General features: G+C 42.8%; 8 protein-coding genes across 8 annotated transcripts; 2 read left to right on the top strand and 6 right to left on the bottom strand.

Moving 5' to 3' along the window:
* Positions 1–729: 729 nt before the first annotated feature.
* On the bottom strand, positions 730–1,869 carry SAMD00019534_113380 (hypothetical protein; the record flags this gene model as incomplete). The annotated part of the gene is made up of 1 exon (XM_012893342.1): positions 730–1,869. The coding sequence occupies one exon, from the start codon at positions 1,867–1,869 to the stop codon at positions 730–732; it is 1,140 nt and encodes a 379-aa protein (XP_012748796.1).
* A 451-nt stretch (positions 1,870–2,320) lies between these two features.
* Positions 2,321–3,115, bottom strand: SAMD00019534_113370 (hypothetical protein; the record flags this gene model as incomplete). The annotated part of the gene is made up of 1 exon (XM_012893341.1): positions 2,321–3,115. One exon carries the CDS (start codon positions 3,113–3,115, stop codon positions 2,321–2,323), a length of 795 nt encoding a protein of 264 aa, XP_012748795.1.
* Positions 3,116–3,690: 575 nt separating this feature from the next.
* Positions 3,691–6,678, top strand: SAMD00019534_113350 (hypothetical protein; the record flags this gene model as incomplete). Its single annotated transcript, XM_012893339.1, has 1 exon — positions 3,691–6,678. The coding sequence occupies one exon, from the start codon at positions 3,691–3,693 to the stop codon at positions 6,676–6,678; it is 2,988 nt and encodes a 995-aa protein (XP_012748793.1).
* Positions 4,279–4,794, bottom strand: SAMD00019534_113360 (hypothetical protein; the record flags this gene model as incomplete). Its single annotated transcript, XM_012893340.1, has 2 exons — positions 4,279–4,505; positions 4,626–4,794. Coding segments are annotated over 2 exons (396 nt in total), but the record flags the coding sequence as incomplete, so codon positions are not given.
* Positions 6,679–7,158: 480 nt separating the features above from the next.
* Positions 7,159–15,398, bottom strand: SAMD00019534_113340 (hypothetical protein; the record flags this gene model as incomplete). Its single annotated transcript, XM_012893338.1, has 7 exons — positions 7,159–8,649; positions 8,706–9,132; positions 9,191–9,486; positions 9,547–10,553; positions 10,728–11,287; positions 11,602–13,227; positions 13,414–15,398. 7 exons carry the CDS (start codon positions 15,396–15,398, stop codon positions 7,159–7,161), a joined length of 7,392 nt encoding a protein of 2,463 aa, XP_012748792.1.
* A 551-nt stretch (positions 15,399–15,949) lies between these two features.
* SAMD00019534_113330 (hypothetical protein) lies at positions 15,950–17,575 on the bottom strand (the record flags this gene model as incomplete). Its single annotated transcript, XM_012893337.1, has 3 exons — positions 15,950–16,531; positions 16,594–17,216; positions 17,275–17,575. 3 exons carry the CDS (start codon positions 17,573–17,575, stop codon positions 15,950–15,952), a joined length of 1,506 nt encoding a protein of 501 aa, XP_012748791.1.
* An 18-nt stretch (positions 17,576–17,593) lies between these two features.
* On the bottom strand, positions 17,594–18,355 carry SAMD00019534_113320 (hypothetical protein; the record flags this gene model as incomplete). Its single annotated transcript, XM_012893336.1, has 3 exons — positions 17,594–17,698; positions 17,769–18,154; positions 18,334–18,355. 3 exons carry the CDS (start codon positions 18,353–18,355, stop codon positions 17,594–17,596), a joined length of 513 nt encoding a protein of 170 aa, XP_012748790.1.
* A 932-nt stretch (positions 18,356–19,287) lies between these two features.
* Positions 19,288–20,959, top strand: SAMD00019534_113310 (hypothetical protein; the record flags this gene model as incomplete). The annotated part of the gene is made up of 2 exons (XM_012893335.1): positions 19,288–20,753; positions 20,842–20,959. 2 exons carry the CDS (start codon positions 19,288–19,290, stop codon positions 20,957–20,959), a joined length of 1,584 nt encoding a protein of 527 aa, XP_012748789.1.
* Positions 20,960–21,176: the final 217 nt, after the last annotated feature.

Here is a 21,176-nt window from a genome sequence, read left to right as displayed (position 1 = left end):
CGAGTCCTGAAAAAAAACAAAACTCTGAGTCCATGACCATCCATCCCATCTTTGCATTGGGTGGTTGTAGTCGCTACAGCACTCTGTTCTCGCTTAAACTGAGGATGTTTAGATAATGGAGAGTGAGGAATGATCAAGTTATGTAACTTTGTTCCCCCATCCTTGATCTTTGGTCGTCAATTGGTGGCTTGAAGATAATTTTTTTGAATACCATTACCACCCAACTGTTGACCTGTCTGTTCAGGATGGCTTGCTGGAATGATGATCAAATGGGGCGGGCACAATGATGTTGTAGTGCGGGAAGTCCTTGGATACCACCTTTCTCCAGCTGATGTACACTACCTTACTCATCATCATCAATAGTTTACCCCTTTGAATAGATGGGGTCACACGAACTCAGTCAAATCGTCAACTTGTTGATGGAACAACATTAGAATTGTGATGGTAGGTGTCCAGTACCCTACAATAAAATATCGATTGATTTGAATAGTTGATGGAACATTAGAGCTGGGTTCCAAGCAATGGGGCACAAAGCCCCATTTGGAAGTAGGTAGTTGAAACTTCTTAATATCTGGTTGTAACTGTGCATGGTCGTGATCACCATTATTATCAAAGTGGTTTAATTCTTGGTTCATCCTATTAACTTAATCTATCAATCAATTAAACATGTTGAGGTTGGAATGGAATAACTAGAGATAAAAAGATGTAAAAGAATGTAGTTTTATTTGTTTAACTCTCATCGAATAGTCTCAGTTTGTTAAAGGTAACTGATGGATTGATTGGAATGATTCCACCTTTTAGTTTGCTCGTTATTATGATGAAGTGTTTACCATCACCAAGTGCTCGAAGCTGGATGTTTCTAAGAGCAATTGATGATTGTTCAGAGAATGATATGGTAAATGTAGCCAATCTGGCGATTGGATAGCGACTGGAACTTAGCAATGAGTAGAGGAAGTCACGATAGAAGTCCTTTCCTCTTTCTGGATGACATCCACCAACCAAATGGAAATGTTTGATTGAGGTTGGTAGTGGCTTGGGCTTCCAGAAGCACTTGACCAGCGTAAGATCAGTGATCGAGCTCGGGATATTGAATCTCAGAGAGTCATTGTGAATCTGGAGACGTGTCACTGATGGAGGAATTGATCCATTATCCATTGGATGACCGTACGAGTCCCACACCGTCATTGATGTTAGACTAGTTGGGAGAACACCTCGAGGGAATGGTTGGTTGTAGTTACGACCAAACCGTAGGGTCCTGAGGTTTGGCGGCAATGCGCCAGCGACGAATGGTTGGTTGTACGAGCCAGGTGAATCATAGTCACGATTCTCAGAGCAACCAAATTTGAGGTATGTCAGGCTGGGAGGAAGGGCACCAATGGCAATGGGTTGATTGTAGTCTGCGCCAAACCTGAGTGAGGTCAGTCCGTGTGGCAACGAGCCAACTATTATAGGTTGATTGAAGTGATAGTCTACAATCAATGTTCTCAGTCCCGAGGGAAGAAGGCCAATTGGTATCGAATGATTGTATGATTGGCCAAGTTGGAGTTTGGTCAGACTGGCGGGGAGCACGCCAATGGGCAACTCATGTCTGAAGGGTGAGGCAAACTTGAGCGTGGTCAGACTGGATGGCAGTGACCCAAGTAGGATGGGACTGTGAAAGCCATAATCAAACTCCAGTGTTTGAACTCTGTCAGGAATCATTCCTTTGGTGGGCGATACGTTGAAGTCATAGATCATCGTGGTGAGTTCACTGGGTATCTCAGTGGCGGGGTCTTTGAGTCTGAACTTGGGAGGTGGCTTGACCAACTTGTCATTGTCTTTGCAATTGAGGATGTTGTAGTCCACCTCCAGGTACTCTGGCACATGCATTTGAGGTTGCCATATCCAACGAATGAATGATTGTCTGTTTCGATACCAATGTTTACAAACGAATGCCATTGAGTACCTATCTACATTCTCCTCAATAAGCTCAACAATATAACCTAGAATGAGTATTGAGAAGTATCTAGGTTGATCAACAACATCCTCTGTTACTAATTGACTATTATTATTATTATTACTATGTATAACCTCCATATTTGATGAATGAATGAATGATTGATTGAATTGTTAACAATATGGATGTTGTTGTTTGGCCCTCATTTCGAAGTTCCTAGTTGGGATGATTTGGAAAACTTAAAGTTTGGTCACTTTGGACAAAGTGTTCATTTCTATTCACTCACCCACTCATGATACAGATAAAGATAATACTTAAACATGTGAGAGTTAATCAACAGTTATCGAAACACTCAGAGCTCTCTTTATTGACAAACTCAATTGATCACTGGCAATCAAAGCCTGGTGGCATCTTGAATGTTATGATGTTATCCCTGTGAGCAGGATATGTAGTGTCAAAGGGGATGGTCTGTGCTTCTCCATTGAGGTTGATAATCTTTGCCTCTTGACCTCCATTGAATGCTTCGCCAATTGCTTTAATGATCTTGTCAGCATCGCGGTCAAGTTTCTCCACAAGTTCCTCTAACGATTTGGTGGCTGTGATCGAGTCTTTAAGGGCGTCAGGCATTCCAACTCCATTGGGTCCAGTAAGCATGTTCTTGTACATCTCGAATATCCTGAGTTCCCTGGCACTTTTCAAGGCGCTAAATGCCTTTGTTCTGAAAGCAGTCAAAGAATCTACATTTTTGACTTTGTTGATTAGGTAGTTCTTGACCTCACCAACGATCTTTCGAAGGCCCTGGGAGCCCGTTGGATAGGATGCATCTTTTCCAATTCTCTCAAAGACGTAGGGCTCATCAGAGGTACCAGTGTAGCGTTTAAGGAGGAAGTTGCGCCATTCATCAATATTGGTGCTGTCTGCATTAAAGTTGGTTGGTATGGGATTTCCTCTATTGTTATGGATATAATCCATGTACAATTTGAGGTCTCCAAGGGTGCCGGGAGTGGTGGCTCGTGGTGAGCTGATCCTAGAGTCCTTTGAAATGAATGAATTCTTTCCATCCTCTCCAAAAGTGGCCAACCATGAATAGTAGAGGAACAATCTCTCCCATACTCCCGACTCTCCAAAACACTCGACCATTGGTGAGAATAGTACCAATATCACCAACAGTGATATCATAATCTTTCTATTCATTCTCTATCTATCTCTCTCTCCCTTCTATCTATTATTATCTTTAAATAAATATAAAAAAATATTAATTTTGTTTGATTTCTTAATTAGTATTGAGACTTAATTATATTGTTGTTAAAAAGGTATCAAACAATCAATCAGGTGATTGACAATCAATGAGTACAACTCATTTCTCAAACCAAAAATAGCCGACGATCATTCTTGGGTCCAAACGTCGCTGATGTAAAAATAGGGATCGAATCAAAAATAGACGGGTGTCACTTCAGACATACCATGTCCTTTGTCCTAATAATAGTAAAAAGGTATTGATACTAATTATAATAGTAATTCAAGAGGGTCTAAATACTTTAGCCATCTTACAAGTTTAGCGGTGGATGTCACCTGACCAAAATAGTTAGAGATATAACATTATTGAGTTGCCTGTCTTAAAAATAATTAAACACAATTCTATTATTTATCTTTATATGATATTTATTAATTTGAAATGGTATGTTATTATCTCCTCTCATTTCCAATAATATTTCATCACTTACTCACTCAATCAATCAATCCAAACTTTCAAGATGAATGTGTTACTATATTTGATTGGCCTAACTTTAATTGCCCAGGGTACACAGGCGTACTGCACCACGGTCACAATATCCAGTACCTGGAACTCTTGTTACAATGCATGGACACTTGGTTGTAAGCTCGCTTGGAGTGAGTCCAGCCTCAATGCTGCCAATCCAGGTCTCAACTGTGGCACCCTGACCATTGGCCAGAAGATATGTTGTAATGCTGGTGGTCTCCCTCCGGTTGGTTTCCCTCCCTATCCTAACGGAACATGCTACACCTACACTGTCAAGTCTGGTGACAGTTGTTCATCCATTGCCACCAACATGTGCAATGGGCTCAGTCTGGCTGCCTTCCAACTCTACAATCCATCGTGTCCAAACGTCCAGGTCGGACAACGTGTGTGCTGCTCCACAGGAACTCTGCCATCACTTATTCCCAAGCCTCAAGCCAACGGAACCTGTACCACCTACTACGTCAAGAGTGGAGACCTGTGCTCAACTATTGGCGGGCCAATTGGTGCATCGATCGCCCTACTCGAGTCATTCAATCTCAAGTCGTCCAACTACTCGGGTACTTGGGGCTGGCTTGGATGCTCAAGTCTGCAGGTAGGATTGGCCATGTGTATTGGTCCAGGAACACCACCAGTGCCAGCTAAAGTGCCCAATGCCCAGTGTGGCCTCATTGCCACTGGCAACGGAACCAGTATCCCATGTCCACTCAAAGCATGTTGTAGTCGATGGGGATGGTGTGGCATCACCCCTGAGTTCTGTGGCAACCAGACCAGTGCAACCAACAATCCAGGCACGACAGGATGCATCCAGAACTGTGATATGAAGTTTGTTAGTTCGAGTCCTCCATCACAGTTCCTCAAAGTTGGTTACTTTGAGTCCTGGAACATTGATCGTCCATGTCTCAACATGGACACTGCCTCGCTCCAACGTACCGTCAACATCAAGGGCTACACGCACATGCACTTTGCCTTTGCCATGATAGACTCGAGCATGAGGATCTACGTCGATCCCTCCGTGATGGCCGAGTGGGAGGGCTTCAAGGCTCTGACCAACACCAAGAAAATCGTGGCCTTTGGAGGTTGGAGTTTCAGCACCGACCATGACACACTTCCAATCTTCAGAAACACTCTGAGTGACGCCAACAGACGGACCTTCATCACCAACCTTGTCTCGTTCTTATCGCTCCACGGACTGGATGGTGTAGATTTTGATTGGGAGTATCCTGCTGCTGGTGACCTTGGTGGATGGGCCAGTGACACTGACACCTACCTCAACTTTGTTCGAGACCTTCGCGCCGTGCTCCCAGCAGGCAAGTCACTGAGCATTGCGGCCCCAGCCTCATTCTGGTACCTACGTGGCTTCAAGATTGCAGAGATGTCACAGTATCTTGACTACATTGTGTACATGACGTACGACATCCATGGTCAATGGGACGCTGGCATCCCCTCTCTTGGTCCATACCTAAAGTCACACGTCAACTGGACCGAGACCATGGATGCCTTGGCCATGATCACACATGCTGGTGTGCCGTCCAACAAAATCCTTCTTGGCATTGGACTGTATGGTCGTTCGTTCCAGCAATCTGATCCATCATGTGATGGCCCGCAGTGTACCTTCACTGGCGACCGGTATACGAGCCATGCCACACCAGGAGAGTGCACCCAGACTGCCGGCTACATCTCGTTCTCAGAGATCATCAGCATCACCAAGGGTGACAATGTCAGAGGCAACCGCTATGATGCCCTGTCCAAGTCGCAAGTGCTCACATACAACCAGAGAGACTGGGTATCGTACACCACCAGGGAGCAGAATGAGGACCGTCGCAACCTTGCCCGATCAATGAGCCTTGCTGGAACTGTTGAGTGGGCTGTCGATCTTGATGATGAGCCACTGCCTATTATCGACCCTATTGACCTTGGTGAAGTGGATTGCAGTCAGTACATGATTGATCTCTCGGACGACCCCAACATCCCAATAACCATGTCGCCCCCAGCCTGTTCCAACGAACTTCTTGTGGATGCGTTGGCGCGACTGGCCAGGAAGGACATCACGGATTATAACAACATCCTTGCTGCCGACTATGACAAGTACTTTGATATATACGCCACCCATCTGAAGTCCTCTCTGAACATGTATGAGCGGTACCTGACCTACATGAACGCCAACTCCACTCGGTTCTTGACGACCATCACTGACTTGCCCAACTCGCGAGTCACATACATCTACGACAAGACAGCACTGCTCTTGGACATCACTGCGGCCATTGGTATCCTGCCCAACTGGATGGTGTTCAGAAACCTGAGTGGTCCATGCGCTGGGTGTGCTTGCGAGGTGAACGGCGTCTGCTTCTCCTCGCACGTTCATCAGGACTTCCCAGACTTTAACGATGACTACACCATCCCCAATCCCAAGGACGCCATCCAAGCCATGCTGGGGGACTTCTCGTTGATGGCTGATTTCCTCGACGCCCAAGCTGCGCTGCACCTCTTTGACGACCTTGATGTCATTGACTCCACACAGATCTCGGTGTTCCTGATGCACCAGACAGTCGCCAACATGAGGGACATACGCGACATTGGTGAAGAGATTGACGACTCGATCGTCAAGCAGATCTTGATATCGTTTGCTTTCGCCATGCTCGCAATGATACCCGTTGTTGGTGAGGCATTGATGGGCTCCAGCTCTGTTATCCTGTCAATGATTGGCAACGTCATCAAAGTGGTCGCCACACCTGGACTCCTAGCGCTCGATCTCATCTCGTTGGCCGAGGCCATTGAGAGTCATGATGTCTTTTCAATTGTCCTCTCGTTGGTTGGATTCCTACCCTATGCTACCAAGGGTCTCAAGGCACTGGACCTGTTTGATTTGGCCAGTAAGGCTCGTCGTATCCCTCTACGACAAATAGGATTACTCGGTCCCATTGTCCAGAGAGGTGTCACTCGTGTCAACAACATCAAGAGAGTGGCAAGAGTATGTGGATTATAACAAAGATAATAAATATAATAATATAAAGGATATAACTACACTTTATCTGATTGATTGATTCTGAGTGTGTGATCATCGACATTGATCAAGTTTATTTTGGACCTTGTAACGTTACCAATCGTTGATCGATTAATCTGATTATGTTGATGTTACCATTTATACATGCATATGATCTGAGTTGCTTGAGAAGTCGTACCAAGTGGATTGGTTGCTTGATCATTCGTTGCCAAAGTTGAGAGAGATCAGTACCAAGTAGTCGTTTGATAACCTCCAAGTGATTACCTCTGGCAGCCAAGCACAATGATTTGATAGATGGCATCCATGACAATATTGGTATACTGTTGTTGTTTTTGTTGTTATCACCTTGTTGTTGATCATAATAAGTAGTGTACTCATTGATGATAAAGTCAACAGTGTCCAACCTGCCCCTAGAGTATGCAGTAGAGAGCAATCGAAGTACCATATTCTCGTTCATCTCTATTATGCCTTTGTTGACAAAAATAGTGATATAAGACCTGGTTCAAGTAGTTGAATGGTACCTTTGCGTATCATTGTTCGAGCTGGAGGTTTAGTGCCACGAATGTCCAGTATATATTCAATTAATTCCAAGTCCTTGCGTTTGATACAATCTGGCATGATATCAGTATACATGTATGGTGGGAGTTGATTGAATATACGATGCACCTCCTTGAATACATTGAACGACGCTGATGCTGCACACTTTAGAAGTGTTGGGATCTCCTTTGTATCCAAATCCTCTTGTGTCAATGAGCTTCGGATGAAATAACAGGCTACTTCTTCCGTCATCTTGCTGCCTGGTCTTCCAACGGCCTTGATGATTTCGTGTATATCACCAACACTAATCCATACTTTGGAACTGGTCTTTGGATGTTGAGTAAGAAGTAATCCAACTGCTGGATCAACCATGGTCCAGAAAGGCACTTCAAGGTCATCTATTTGGAGACATGTCAAACCGCCTGAATAGTATCGACTCTCTGGATGGTCCAATACCATCTTGGTGGTTATGATATCGCCAGCGATAATCGCTGTACCAAGTACCAATGGATAGTTGATCCAGGACAATCTTGTATCATGACTGGCCAACCAATCAATTATATCTCTGTTGCCAATGAGTACAGCACGTGCCATCACACTGCTAAAACTGTTTACAATGATATCAGGGTGTGAATGTAGCATCTCGAGAAGAGAGATTGATAATATATCATGATGTATATCACTCACTATCACTGGTCCACCAACTGCATCACCATCATCATCGCCTTGTCGCATCATGTCCATTCCAGTAGTTTGTGTCCCAGTTTCAAGCATGTAGAGTGCCATATCCAAGTGTCCAGCCTCCAATACTCTTCCAATATTGCCATATGACTTGAAAGGTGGGTGTTCTTGATCTTGATTGATCATGGATGATATGATACGATGCATCTTCTTGGCCAATTCTATATGTCCACGCTTGTTAACTCGTCTATATAGCTTCTCCATGAATGATCTGTCGTTGAATAATTCTACATCATTGATTCTGATATCCTCCAGTGACTTGTCCAAGAGCTCATGTTGTCCCAATGCGCCATAGTGTAAGATGATATCCTCTTTGGATAGTTTAGGTCCAAATTGATCCAATAGCCATAATGATAATTGGATATTGTTGATGTTGTTGATTGACTTCTTGAGAAGTGGCTTCCAAATGACATCTGATATCAATCTAAGTTGCAGCATTACTTGAATCAATTCCTTGGCAAACGGATTGTTGATCCAGTCGTTGAGTATTCTTGAATTCCCCTCTCTGGTGCATGGTGTAATGTTTGTTGGGATGGTGGTACTGATACTGATCAACTTGATGAGCAATGCTGGATGTTGTGCCTCTGTCAACATGTCACCATCGATGCCAGTCATGCCTGTTCTACATGTGCCAAGTACATGTCTAGTATTCGCTCCCATCCATCGATCTGACATCTTGATATTCCTTTGATCAATAGTGTAAGTTGGACATTATAGGGTTGATAATTTACCTCATCTGGTATGGTACTGTATATGTCTTTGATCTCGTTAACATCATTATCTGTATCAGTCAATGATATATTATAGTTGGACTGTAATAATGTATCGAATATTCTAATGTCAGGTCGTTCGATTGCTGCCTCCAATAGTGAATGATTGTGAGGATATGCGTTGGAGACTGTGTTGTACGACTTGATGAACCATTCAGTTGCTCCATACTTGATGTATTTGACCAATGAATCCTTTGCCAACAACTTTCCACCTTTGATCAGTTGACTTCCTTTGATTCCAAATGCCCTGTATACATAAGGTACCATTGCCAATATGATCCTACACAATCTTTTGTCCCTAAACACTGTATGTAGTGCATTGTCCATTCTTGGTGATGATGGTACAAGTAGTGGTTGGTGTTCAACCTCATCAATATCTGATTGTTTCCTGTTTGTTGTGGATGTTAGTATGTTTGATTGTCTATATCTATTTATAGTATATTTACCTCTTCTTATCGTTATTGATGTCATTGATTATGGTGTTACATAATCTGATGATGTTGACATATCCTTGATCATAGGCAATGTGGAGGATAGAATGCAGTGTCCTGAGTCTGTCTGGTTTGGACAATGTTGTGATGAAGTTTGATGATGACCAAGTGACAAGGATGAACTCCAATACTTTGAATGAATTGATAGATGCAGCCGCTTCCAAATGAGCAAGACTTGGTTGAATGTTGTAGAGTTTGTAAAGTGATTGAATGGTCTCTGTATAATTTGATTCACATGCTTGTCTGAGTAACTGTGATAGGAATCTTGGATAAAGATGATCATTATATCGAGAGAGTGCCAGTTCAAATACTTGTTTGTCGTCATTGTCCATGGCATGTTTGACATTAACACGACCATTGTAGTCAATACCCATTGTATCAAAGGTGGCGCGGGCAGCCTCTAATGGGTGATCGTTCAAACAAGTCTTTACAGCATAGATCAATGGTGATGTCTCGTCATCTTTCCAATAACCATAGCTAGTTCTGAGGGATGGTTCACTTAGAAAGTTGATGTTCTCAATGATACCATTGCTGATTGCACTTGCCAGACAATTTTTTGAATATAATGCTTGAGTCTGCTCTTTGATGAACTGCATGAGGGACAGTGATACACCAGCAGCACATACCAGTGCGGTTGAGGTTGTCCTAGATGATTCCTTGCTTAGTCCAGCGCCAAAGTGATTGTTGATTACAAAGGTCTTGATTACCAACTCTGTCATCTTACTATCACTATGTCCAATGGCACAGATCATATCCTCCAAGTCATTGTGTATTAGGAGTAAGGGTTGATGTGTCTGACTGGCAATGAGCATGCCCATCTCATTGGACATTCTTCTCCATATGTTATGATCCATGACAAGGTCAAGACCTAGGTCTAAAAGATTACATCTCGGTAGGATATCCTTGACTGTTATGATGTTGTCATTGCTGATGGCCTCGAGAACAGTGGTCCGTAGTGATTGTTGGATCATGAGTGTATCAAATTCATGCATTGTGAATGACCATTTCACTCTAGGATGTTCCAGATAGCTTTGGATGAATGATTGATATGGCAACAAGTTGACGGTGAGTGGTACCTCCTGTATGGGGGTATCCGACAACTCATTGGGGATGAGGTTGGCGACATTGAGATGTCCAGACTCCAATGCAATATTAAGAATTGATTGATCGAATAGTGTTCCATCTCCATTAAAATGTTGATGGAGGTACTTGATAAAGTGAATGTGTCCATTAGTGGCAGCACCTCTTATTGCCAATGATAGACAGATTGGCTCCGGGCTCTTCTTGTAGCGAGATTGGGTGGCATTCTCCTTCTTGACTTCGAGATTTTGTTCAAGTATACAAAAGATATCAATATATCCTCTTGCACCAGTTTTTTCTATAAGTTCTTTGATTGTATTCTGATCGAAGTTATCATTAATGCTGAATAGATATTGTACACTGTCCAACATGTTACATTTCACTGAATGTACCAATAGATCTTTCCAAATACCACGTATATGTCCAATATACGAGTATACCAGCTTGATCATGCTGACTGTCGTGACGCCTTTGTTCTTCATATTCAAACCTCCGCTCTCTTGATCAATTACAATGTTCTGAAGAAATAGTTTGACAAACTCTTCATTGCCAGTGTTGACGGCCATCAAGATATTGCGACATGTAACCTTTGACAATGGTCTGTGGCCTGTCATATCAAGGTAGGTCTGGAGCATCTCTATTGATCCCGACTTGGCCAAGTTGATATTGATTGAGCTAGTGCCAAAAGATAAGACTGACATGTTTGTGTTGTTGAGTAGATGTTTGAATACTACTATGTTGTTGTACTGGATTGCGTCGGACAACAGAGAGTCATTGAGTGGGTAGTCTTTGGCAACTTGATCATAATGATTGATAAAGTATTGAGTGGCATTGTACCGTAGCATTTGTTCAAGATGGCCATCGGCCAACAACTCCTTGCCCTTGATCACTGATTTGATCACTCTGTTATTGATCAAATCAACATGGATATCACTAACATGTTTGAAGATCCTCTCACAGAGAGACTTGTTACTAAATATGTTAAAAATGATTATTTGTTTGTTCATTATCTGTGTTGTGAAATGAAAATTGAAGTGGTGGGGTTACGATGGTGTCGTTTTGATCAGATTTTTTGATTCAAATCATTCTTGTAAAAAATAAATATCTGGGTTTATTGGAATAGTTCCAAGCTAGCAATATCTGAGATTGTATTATTACAAAAGTTGATGATATTGATGTTACCACTATCATATGCATAATGTCTTATTGTGATGAGTGTTCGAATGAGATGGTTTGGTTCCATTGTATGTCTGAGTGATGATGATACTTCATAGTTGAAGAAATACTTGATAACATTGAGATGATTGTTCTTGGCAGCCTCTGCTAAACTATTCATTGATGGTACCAGTTTGAGCTTATGATGTAGTACTTGTACGATCTGAAGATCTCCACGTTTACATGCATTATCAAGTAAATTACCCTCATGACTTGTGTATCCATTGTCAATGAGGAATGACATGGTTGCTGGATCACGACTTTGACAATCCCATCCAGATGTACGTTGATCTCCACGTAATGAGTGAAGATACTCCATCGACTCGAGATCACCTCTGATCGCACATGCATTGATACCAACTTCAAGGAAATTGGCAACATCATTTGGATACAGTTGATGTACCTGCTTGATTAGTTCAAGTGAGTTTGCTGCAGCAATCCTCATGAATAGTTTGCCATCTGTGTAGTGGAGTACTCTGCCAGGTGTGATGATGTCTCCAACCTTCTCTGCTGCCTCCAATGTCGACAATCGATCAAACAATATTGGATGACCTCTTGATCTTAGGTCAATCAACAAGTCAATACAATCTTGTTTGTGAGATTGTATTGCACTGCCCATTACATTGTTGAACCTGCATCGTAGTTGTACATTATTGATCAATCGCATAAGTAGACCAGTGGATAGTATATCAGGATGAATGTCACTGATTTCCAACATTGGTTCGCCATTCTCAATATCGAATGGTGTGTCCAACATAAAGTGTGCAACACCCAATTGTCCATGTTTCAATACACCATTGAGATTGCGATGTGAGAACTCGTGATTGACAGGCGGTACCTGTTGTTTGATCTTGTTATATAGAGTCTTGACCAAATTGATGTGTCCATGTAGTGATGCTTGTTGATATGCATCGACCAAAGATTGACCTGGGACATATGTCAACAACAAGTCGAGCATCTGCAAGCTACCACTTGCACCACAACGTTTGAACAAGGCGGTTGAGAGTGGTCCTCCATCAGGCGCTCCATCAAACTTGGTACAAATGTCACCGGTCCTTGAATGGTTGGCTGGCGGGGCATCGTTGATGTCAATGATGTTGTCCAGAATGTATCGAACTATTAGCAATAGATTGCTCCTAACTGCTTGATTGAGCGCAGTGATCCAGAATAGATTACCAGCCATTGATAGCTTGTGGAATGCCTTGAGGAAATCGAGTGCCTGGTTGGACTTCTCCCATCGTGGGAAGTCACTATCCACCATGATCGTTCCCAAGCCAGCGTCAATACTGATCTGATGCAACTGTTGTAGGGTGGTGGGACAGTTGGCTATTGACAAGATGGAGTCGACATTCAGGTATGTTGGGAATGTGATGGCAAAGAACTCCAACCTTCTCTTCCATTCAAGTGGATGTGAACAAGACAGGAACTCTACGATGAACTTCATCACATAAATATGTGAGCCATCATCATAGCGAGGTGACATTTGGTGATTACCCAAAATGTTGTCTGTTGCTCTCATGTCGTAGAGGTACATTGAATCGATGAGTAGTTGAGTGTTGAATGGGTATGACTCTGATACTGTTTGGAACGACTTGTTGAAGAAATCTGTAGCGCCGTACTTGAGATACTGTCGAAGTGAATGTCTTGATAACAACTCTCCACCTTTGATCGAACAAATGGCTGGTACTCCTAGTACACTGATGTGAATATCATGTACATGATTGAATATATATCTACATAATAGCTTGTTCCTGAATACAGAGTGGAATGAGCTATCATTGTCGTGTGAAGGGGCGACGATTTGACTCTCAAGTATATCGTTTGATTGATTACTGGATGATGGTAAGTTCGTATGTACAAGTCTGGATGTCATTAATACTTACTGCTTGTTGATCTTCTCCAAGATAATGATGTTTGAGTGACACAAGTGAATGATTCGAGTGTGTCCATGGGTGTATGCCACATTCATGATTGAGTGTAGTGACCTCAACAGATGATGCGTTGGCAGATTGAGCGATGGCGCCTGGTGATCATAGTAATATTGGAGCGAGCCAAAGGCATTCTTTGATGCAGCAATCTGAAGTGTACGAGTGTTGGGCAAGTATGATGGATGATGATGATTCATCCATTGAACGACATGTACACTATTCTTGATGTATGCCTCATCGATGAGCTGCTGCCATGCCTGTCCGTCCATTTCCAAAGAGTACCAGGTTTCGAGTACAAACTCAAACACCTCAATGGTGTTCTCGATGGCGTTGATGTAGAACAGAAGTTGTTTGATGAACTTCTCTGGTAGATGTTCAAACAGATATTTGACATCAGCCAATGAACCTTTTGACAACACCTGTCCAATTGCTTCGAGTACTTTTAAATTGTGTTTGGGCACTCCTTCGCCAATGTACTGGACCAAGTGTGGAATAGTCTCCTTACAACCATGCTGGATTGCCATGGCAAGACAATCACGACCATACTCCAAAGTGTATAGGGACTTAATCATCTCCATGAATGATATTGATATCCTTGCAGATTGAATCATTCCATATTCTTTGATTGCCCATGATCTGACAGTAATGTGCTTGGATATAAACAACTTGGCAACGTCCTCGCTCATTCTGCTGTTCTCTTCACCAATTGAATCAATAATGGCTTTAAAGTCCTTGTCTGACAGATCAAAAGGGATTTGGTCCTGGCTGCCAAGATGCTTTCCCAATGACTGGGACATACGATGCCACAACCTCTCACTCTCACCATCTCCCAAAGTGATCTTTGTTGTTGATGAGTGTTTGATTCTCTCCAATATCCTCGTTACTTGATCAATGTCGTCATTGTAGATTGCATTCATCAAGATACTCTTGCTCTCCAATGTGTAATTGATTAGGTTTGACTGTTTGGTACTGAGTGGCGCAACGTTTAACAAGACCAAGCGATGTTGCTCCAAACGTTTGAACAGCTCATCAGATGTTGCCAAACTCTTGTGTATAGAGTCCACCTCTTGTACGTGCATGTCACCATCCAGTTCACCAAGGATGAAGTTGACCATATCCAGACGACCATTGGAGAGTGCCCAACCAAGGACCATCCTGTTTTTGCAAAGTTGTTTGAAAAACGTAACGTGACTCTTGTGTCTCTTGAGTCGGTTAACGATGATTGGAAATGCATTACTGCCCATGCACTTTGCCATCACATAAGCCATGCACTCTATCAACCTCTCTGTTGTGACCTCATTGGGAATGAGCTCTAGAATGTACATGACACATGATACTTGATTATGTATCGTAGCATGAACAAAGAGTGATGACCAGAGTACTGGACGATCAAGGTATCCAAACTCCTCGTGAAGCATTGTGAGCATGTCAAGATTGATATCTGTTGTTGATGATGATCTGATCTCCAGGAAGTAACTCCATTTTTCACTTGAACAAATATTGGTATGTTTGAGTAGCAAGCGGACCAAGGAGACGTTGCCATGTGCAATTGCTCGACACAACTGTGATTCACTGATTGCAAATGATTGATGTGCTGTCATCTCAATGTAGGCAACCAACATATCATAGTTGCCATTGTTGACGATGTATCTCAATAGTGAGTGAGTCAAGTCTCTCGAACTCTCATTCTTGTTGTAAAGTGACAGTATTTCCTTTGTGATCTTATTGTTATCGATTGGTAATGACATGTTGGTATTGTTGAGTAGATGATTGAATATTGTTCTATTGTTGTACTTGATTGCTAGACCGAGCAATGTATCGTTGTATGGATAGTGACCACAGACTCTATCATACTCTTTGATAAAGTATTGATTGGCATGATACCTAATCATCTGTTTGAGATCACCATTGGCCAATAATGTCTTGCCCTTGATGACCATGTCCTCTATTCTATGCTCTCCATTCGTTGTTGACCCATCTTCATCAATGAGACGAATGTGAATATTACTAACATGTTTAAGTATCAGTCTAATTAGAGATTCATCACCAATCACAAGAGTAATCAATGATCTATAATCTTTAGAGTACATATTATCTCTATTCTATATATATATAATGATATTTAACTGTTTGTCGTTTGACCAAAGTGTGAATGTTTGATTGATAAATATGACAGGACAGGAAGATTGATCAACTGTCATTATTTATTCAAAGGTTACTTGGTGTAACCAGCAAAGATAACCATCTGACCTTTGTTGTTGAGGGTACCTGTGGGGAAGGTGAAGCAGTACTTGCCAGTCTTTGGATCGATCCAATGGAGTGAACTATAGCGCCAAAGTTCACTCCATTGGATCCACCTGTGGCGGTGAATGCCTTTACCTTTGTACCGTCAGCTCTGGTGAGGTTTCCACGACCACGGTCAACATAAACGTCGCCAGAGTCGTACACTCCATTCTTGTTTGAATCAACAAAGGCATAGAGTTGGAGAGTGTCAGGATTTGCGTAGCCAGCATAGATGATCAGCTCGTTCTTGTCGTTCACATTTTGATCGTTCAAGAAGATCAATCTTGTTGTCCTTGTCAGTTCCTGTGGTGCCAAGTGGTCCAATGTCCAAGGTAGCGTTGTAATAGCCCATTGTTAGGCAGTATTCACCATTCTCATCCAATCCACTGTAGGTAACACCCGAGTTACCACCAGAGTCAGTGAAGGACTTGACCACAGCACCATCCGTTGTCAGATTTCCAAGAGCTTTACTGATGTACTCATCCCCAGTGTCCATGACTCCATTTCTGTTCTTGTCCCAGAAGGAGAAGAGCTTCAACTTGATTGGGACGATGGGCTCAATACCAACTCTGACGATCACTTCACCCTTGGAGTTGACATTGGTTCCCTCGTTTATGGTGAAGCAGTACTTGTTGGTGGTGGGATCGATCTTGTTGTCCTTGTTGGTGCCAGTGGTTCCAAGTGGTCCAATCTTGTAGAGATTGTTCTTGTAGTCAACGTTGAGACAGTAGTCACCATCGTCCAAAGTTCCAAAGTCAACTCCATTCGCACCGTTGGTCGAGTCAAAGGACTTGAGGACTGTTCCAGCAGAGTTGGTCAAGTTTCCACGAGCGCCATATATATATGGCTCACCGGTATTGTCCTCTCCATTCTTGTTGGATTCAACCTGGGCTTTACAATTTTCACGAATCCAACATGGAACAAAAGCTCGCCCTTGTCGTTTGTTGGAGATTCCTCATTGATGGTGAAGCAATGCTTGTTGGTGGCAGGGTCGATGTTGTTGATCTTGGCTCCGCTGGTGCCGAGTGGACCAACCTTGTAGTTGTCATTCTTGTAGTCAACGTTGAGACAATACTCTCCATCATCAAGGTCAGTGAAGTGGACACCCTTGTTTCCATTGGTCGAAGAGAATGTTTGAACGACGGTGCCATCAGCCTTTGTCAAGTTGCCACGACCGCCAAAGGCATTCTGATCCTTGTTGTTCTGGATGCCGTCCTTGTTGTGGTCCTCAAAGGCGTAGAGCCACACTGATGGTTTGGTGGTACGGACAAATCCAACTTGGACGATCATCTCTACCTTGTCATTGTGTGACTTGTCATTGAATGTGAAGCAGTAGGTGTTGCTGGTGGGATCGATCTTGTTGTCATTTACGGTGCCGGTGGTTCCGAGTGGACCGACCTTGTAGTTGGAATTCCTGTAGTCGGTGTGGAAACAGTAGTCGCCATAGTCAAGGTTCTCAAAGGTGACACCAGCAGCTCCGTTAGTGGATGAGAATGACAGGAGAACAGTACCATCGGGCCTTGGTCAAGTTACCGCGACCTCCAAAGGCGAACTGATCCTTGTTGTTCTGTGTACCATCCTTGTTGTGGTCCTCAAAAGCGTAGAGGTGGATCTTGGGCTTGACAGTTGAAACATATCCTACTTGGACAACCATGAATCCTTTGTCGTTGAGTGTTTGGGCGTTGTACTCAAAGCAGTACTTTCCGGTGGCTGGGTCGATCTTGTTGTCCTTCTCAGTGCCAGAGGTACCGAGTGGGCCAACCTTAAAGGTGTTGTCACGGTAGCCCATAGCTTCCAAATGGCAGGTCAGTAAAGGTGACTCCATTCTCTCCATTGGTGCCGTCGATTGTCTTTAGTACATTACCGGTAGCATGTTCCTGACAATGGTACCGTCTGGTTTGGTGAGAGAACCAACTCCACCAACAACTGATTGCTCGCCTGGATCCTGGACTCCATTCTTGTTATTGGTGTCGTCAAAGGCAAACAACTTTAATTTGGGAGGCTTCACTGGGACAAATCCAACGTACTCGGTCAAGGTTCCAGATGGGGCAGTGTTCTTGTTGAGGTCGAAGCAGTGCTTGGGCTTGTCGGTGCTGTACTTGTTGTCTTTGCCCAGAGGTCCGAGAGTAGTCTGCGTTACGGTACTTCAAGGTGAGACAGTAGCGACCTGGGTAGAGTGTGTACTTGACTCCATCCTTGCCATTGGTCGAGGTGAATGTGGACAGGACAGTTCCATCCTCCGTGGTCAAAGTACCTTGGCCGCCCCAAGCCCATGGCTCACTAGTCTCCTTTTTACCATCCTTGTTGTAATCAATGAAACCAAAGAGGGTCAGGTTCAATGGCTTTGGACTTGGCGTTGGGGTACTGGTTGTTGATGCTGTTGTTGATGTTGTTGGGGGTGTGCCAGTCGTAGCTGTTGTAGAGGTTGGTGGATGGGAGGTTGTTGTAGCAACAGTAGAGGCAGTGGTGGTTTGAGGAATGGTGGAGGTTGGGCTAACAGTACGACTAAAGAAAATTTTTTTTTTAGATTATTATTATATGTTATATATATGTTGATGTATAAAATATTGATTGGGTCCACATATAAATTACCGTCATCCTCCTGGATCATCATATTAATTTACATCGATGAACAACATACAAGAGTACCCTCTCTCATTTGCCTCTGCTGATCACTTTAGTATCTAATGTAGAATGCGTGGCTTAAATGCTCGTTAGTAGTAATATTAGTGTGTGGTATCACTAAGCTACCACTCTACTACTTACTTGCCTTCTAAAATCACAAGTGTGAATGGCATTTCTGGTCAACCCCATCAATACAAACCCCTAATTATGTATTGTGTTGTATTGCACAGGCGAGGCGATGATTGGAAAAGCGTTGTGAGTTATTTATGAGTGTTGTAGAGATACGAACGCATATATGTAGTGCGATGTTGTTGTTGACAATGTTCACCCAGCAACAGTGGGGTGTGGTAATTCAAAGCTTGTTTTTACTTGTTCAATCTCAAGAACTTCACAAAGTACCTAATCATTGGATTGAGTGACCAACAAGAGAGCAACTCGAAGTCATTGACACACCAAAACAACATGCATAGCAATACAGTAATAGTAATACAAGAGGTGTTTAGTAATAGATCACTCTGTGAGCATATATTTAAACTTGTCAGTGATTATCATAATCAAAGGTTGACCAACAACAGCCTGTTGTTGTATCCAATTGTGGATGGTGATGATGATGGACCAGTGGTGATCAAAGGCAAAGAGTTACTTGACAATGGTGACCTTAAACAGATGATAAAGTACAATGCCAATCAATACTTTATCAAAGAGTTTGAGAACATCGTTGAATCTTCTGTTTATCCACTCAACTACACATTACTATACCATGCAATCAAGTACAACAATATAGTAGTATTCAATTACTTGTATAACAACACCAACATGTTATTACCATTAGTTGCCGATAATAATAATAATAGTAGTAATAATATAATACATTTAATAATAAGGAATAGGAATGTTGATATGTTACAAACGTATCAATCAATGATTGGTCATCGATCAATTGTCACACCGGTAGATACATTGATTGCATTGGTCGATAGTGCCAATGAGCAATTCATTAGAGTGTTCCTACAGCACTCCACCATTATGTTATCGGATAATGTCCAAGTCTCTCCAAGGAAGCTAATACGACCAGGTGTCAATGTCAACATTCTCAAGCTCCTTCATGTGGAGTTCAACCAAGCATACGAATGTTTATGGAGAGAGGCCTTGAGGAGTTCAACGGAATCCAGATTGGTCGACAGTGTTGTCTACCTACTTAGCAATGTCCCACCGAGCCTTGAGTCAATACTCGTTGCGCACGTGAACAAATGTTATACTCATTGTGCCTCAGTCGGTGACATTGCTCTTCTTCGATGCATTCATACACAGTCCAAAGTTGCAATTGATGCCGAGGTCTACAAGACTGCTGCTGACAATGGACATGTTGAACTAATCAATAATTGTAATAGTGATATTATTCAGCTCCCTGACCTTGACCTGCCACAGTTGATCAAGACCTCAATAAGGAAATCAATCAATGTTCGATTAAAATGTGCTGTGAAGAATGATGATCTACACACTGTTTGTATAATGGTCGAATCCATGACTGAACCATTTGAAATGGATGAAGAAGTCTGGCATCTCATGTCCCCTGCCATCGCGGCATACCTCTCAAGTCAAGATGTATGTCCATTGCTACAGCTGGATCAGAAGTCAATCAAATATATCATCATGGCCGCTCGGCAGCCAAGTAGCCCAATGACTGAGGAGTTGGCCGCATGTTTCATTCGCCATTGCAATATAGTCACAACAACACCTTGTATCGTTGCAATGGACTTGGCATCAGAGTTCTCTGTGACAATAATGAGAGCGATACATAGTCATTTATCAACGCCCTACTCAAAGAACTGTGTCACAACTGCGATCAAGAATGGCAATGTAGAGATGATGGAGTTGCTGTTGGAGGAGCAAGGCTTTGGCAAATCAATCGACCAATATCCACATGGATACTGTCTAACAGGCCACATGAAGAAGCAGAGGTTGGAGCGAACAGTATTGGCTATTGGTTCACTCAAAGCAGTCACCATGTATATGCGCTACAAGAAGAAGAATAGCTACTTCTGTATTGTGGCTGTTAGGAACACTTTGGATGTGTTTGAATACGTCGTTGGACTACATGCGGACCTGATCGAGATGGAGTTTTACAAAGGCATCGTCAATGAGGCATTGACCAATGACAAGCCGCATTACATTGATGTATTGTGTAACATTACAAACATCACTCCAACTCAGATCAATCTAAGAACATTGGAGTTGGCCGCTAGGAACAATGCAATCAGATCATTGGAGTACATCTTGAGGTCACCATTCATACCCCAACAACACTATCAGAGAACAATCCAATCAATCCTCAACGTTTCCTATGAACATGGATATTCAAGAATCATTAGATTGTGTCAACAAAGGTATGTTTGAACCAATTATACATGTATCCACAATACAAGACTAACAGAGTCAGTCGTACATCTTATAGCGCGACACCATCTCCTCCAGCACGACCATTGACAACTCTGATCTATTCTCATCCAGAGATGGACGGAGCATTCCACCGTGTGTTCAGAAACAAACGACTTTGCCTCATCGTATTGTCCTTTGTCACAGCTATACATAACTCACTTGGCTACAAGTCCTTCAAGGGCAGACAATTACAATCAGATCATTCACTTGAAAGATACCTCAAATGTGGTGTTACCGAATGGTTCCTCAAGTCATTTCAATCTGTTACCCTACCTCCCAACAACACAGTGCTGATTGAGCTGGCGCTTGGTCAGTGTGACCAAAGATCATTGGACACTCTGCTCGCCAACACCAACATGTCGATATTTGAC

The sequence above is a fragment of the Acytostelium subglobosum genome, assembly GCF_000787575.1.
Source record: "Acytostelium subglobosum LB1 DNA, scaffold: scaffold32, whole genome shotgun sequence".
Taxonomy (NCBI): domain Eukaryota; phylum Evosea; class Eumycetozoa; order Acytosteliales; family Acytosteliaceae; genus Acytostelium; species Acytostelium subglobosum.
Note: the sequence above shows the minus strand (reverse complement) of the source record. Positions and strands in the feature narration are given on the sequence as shown.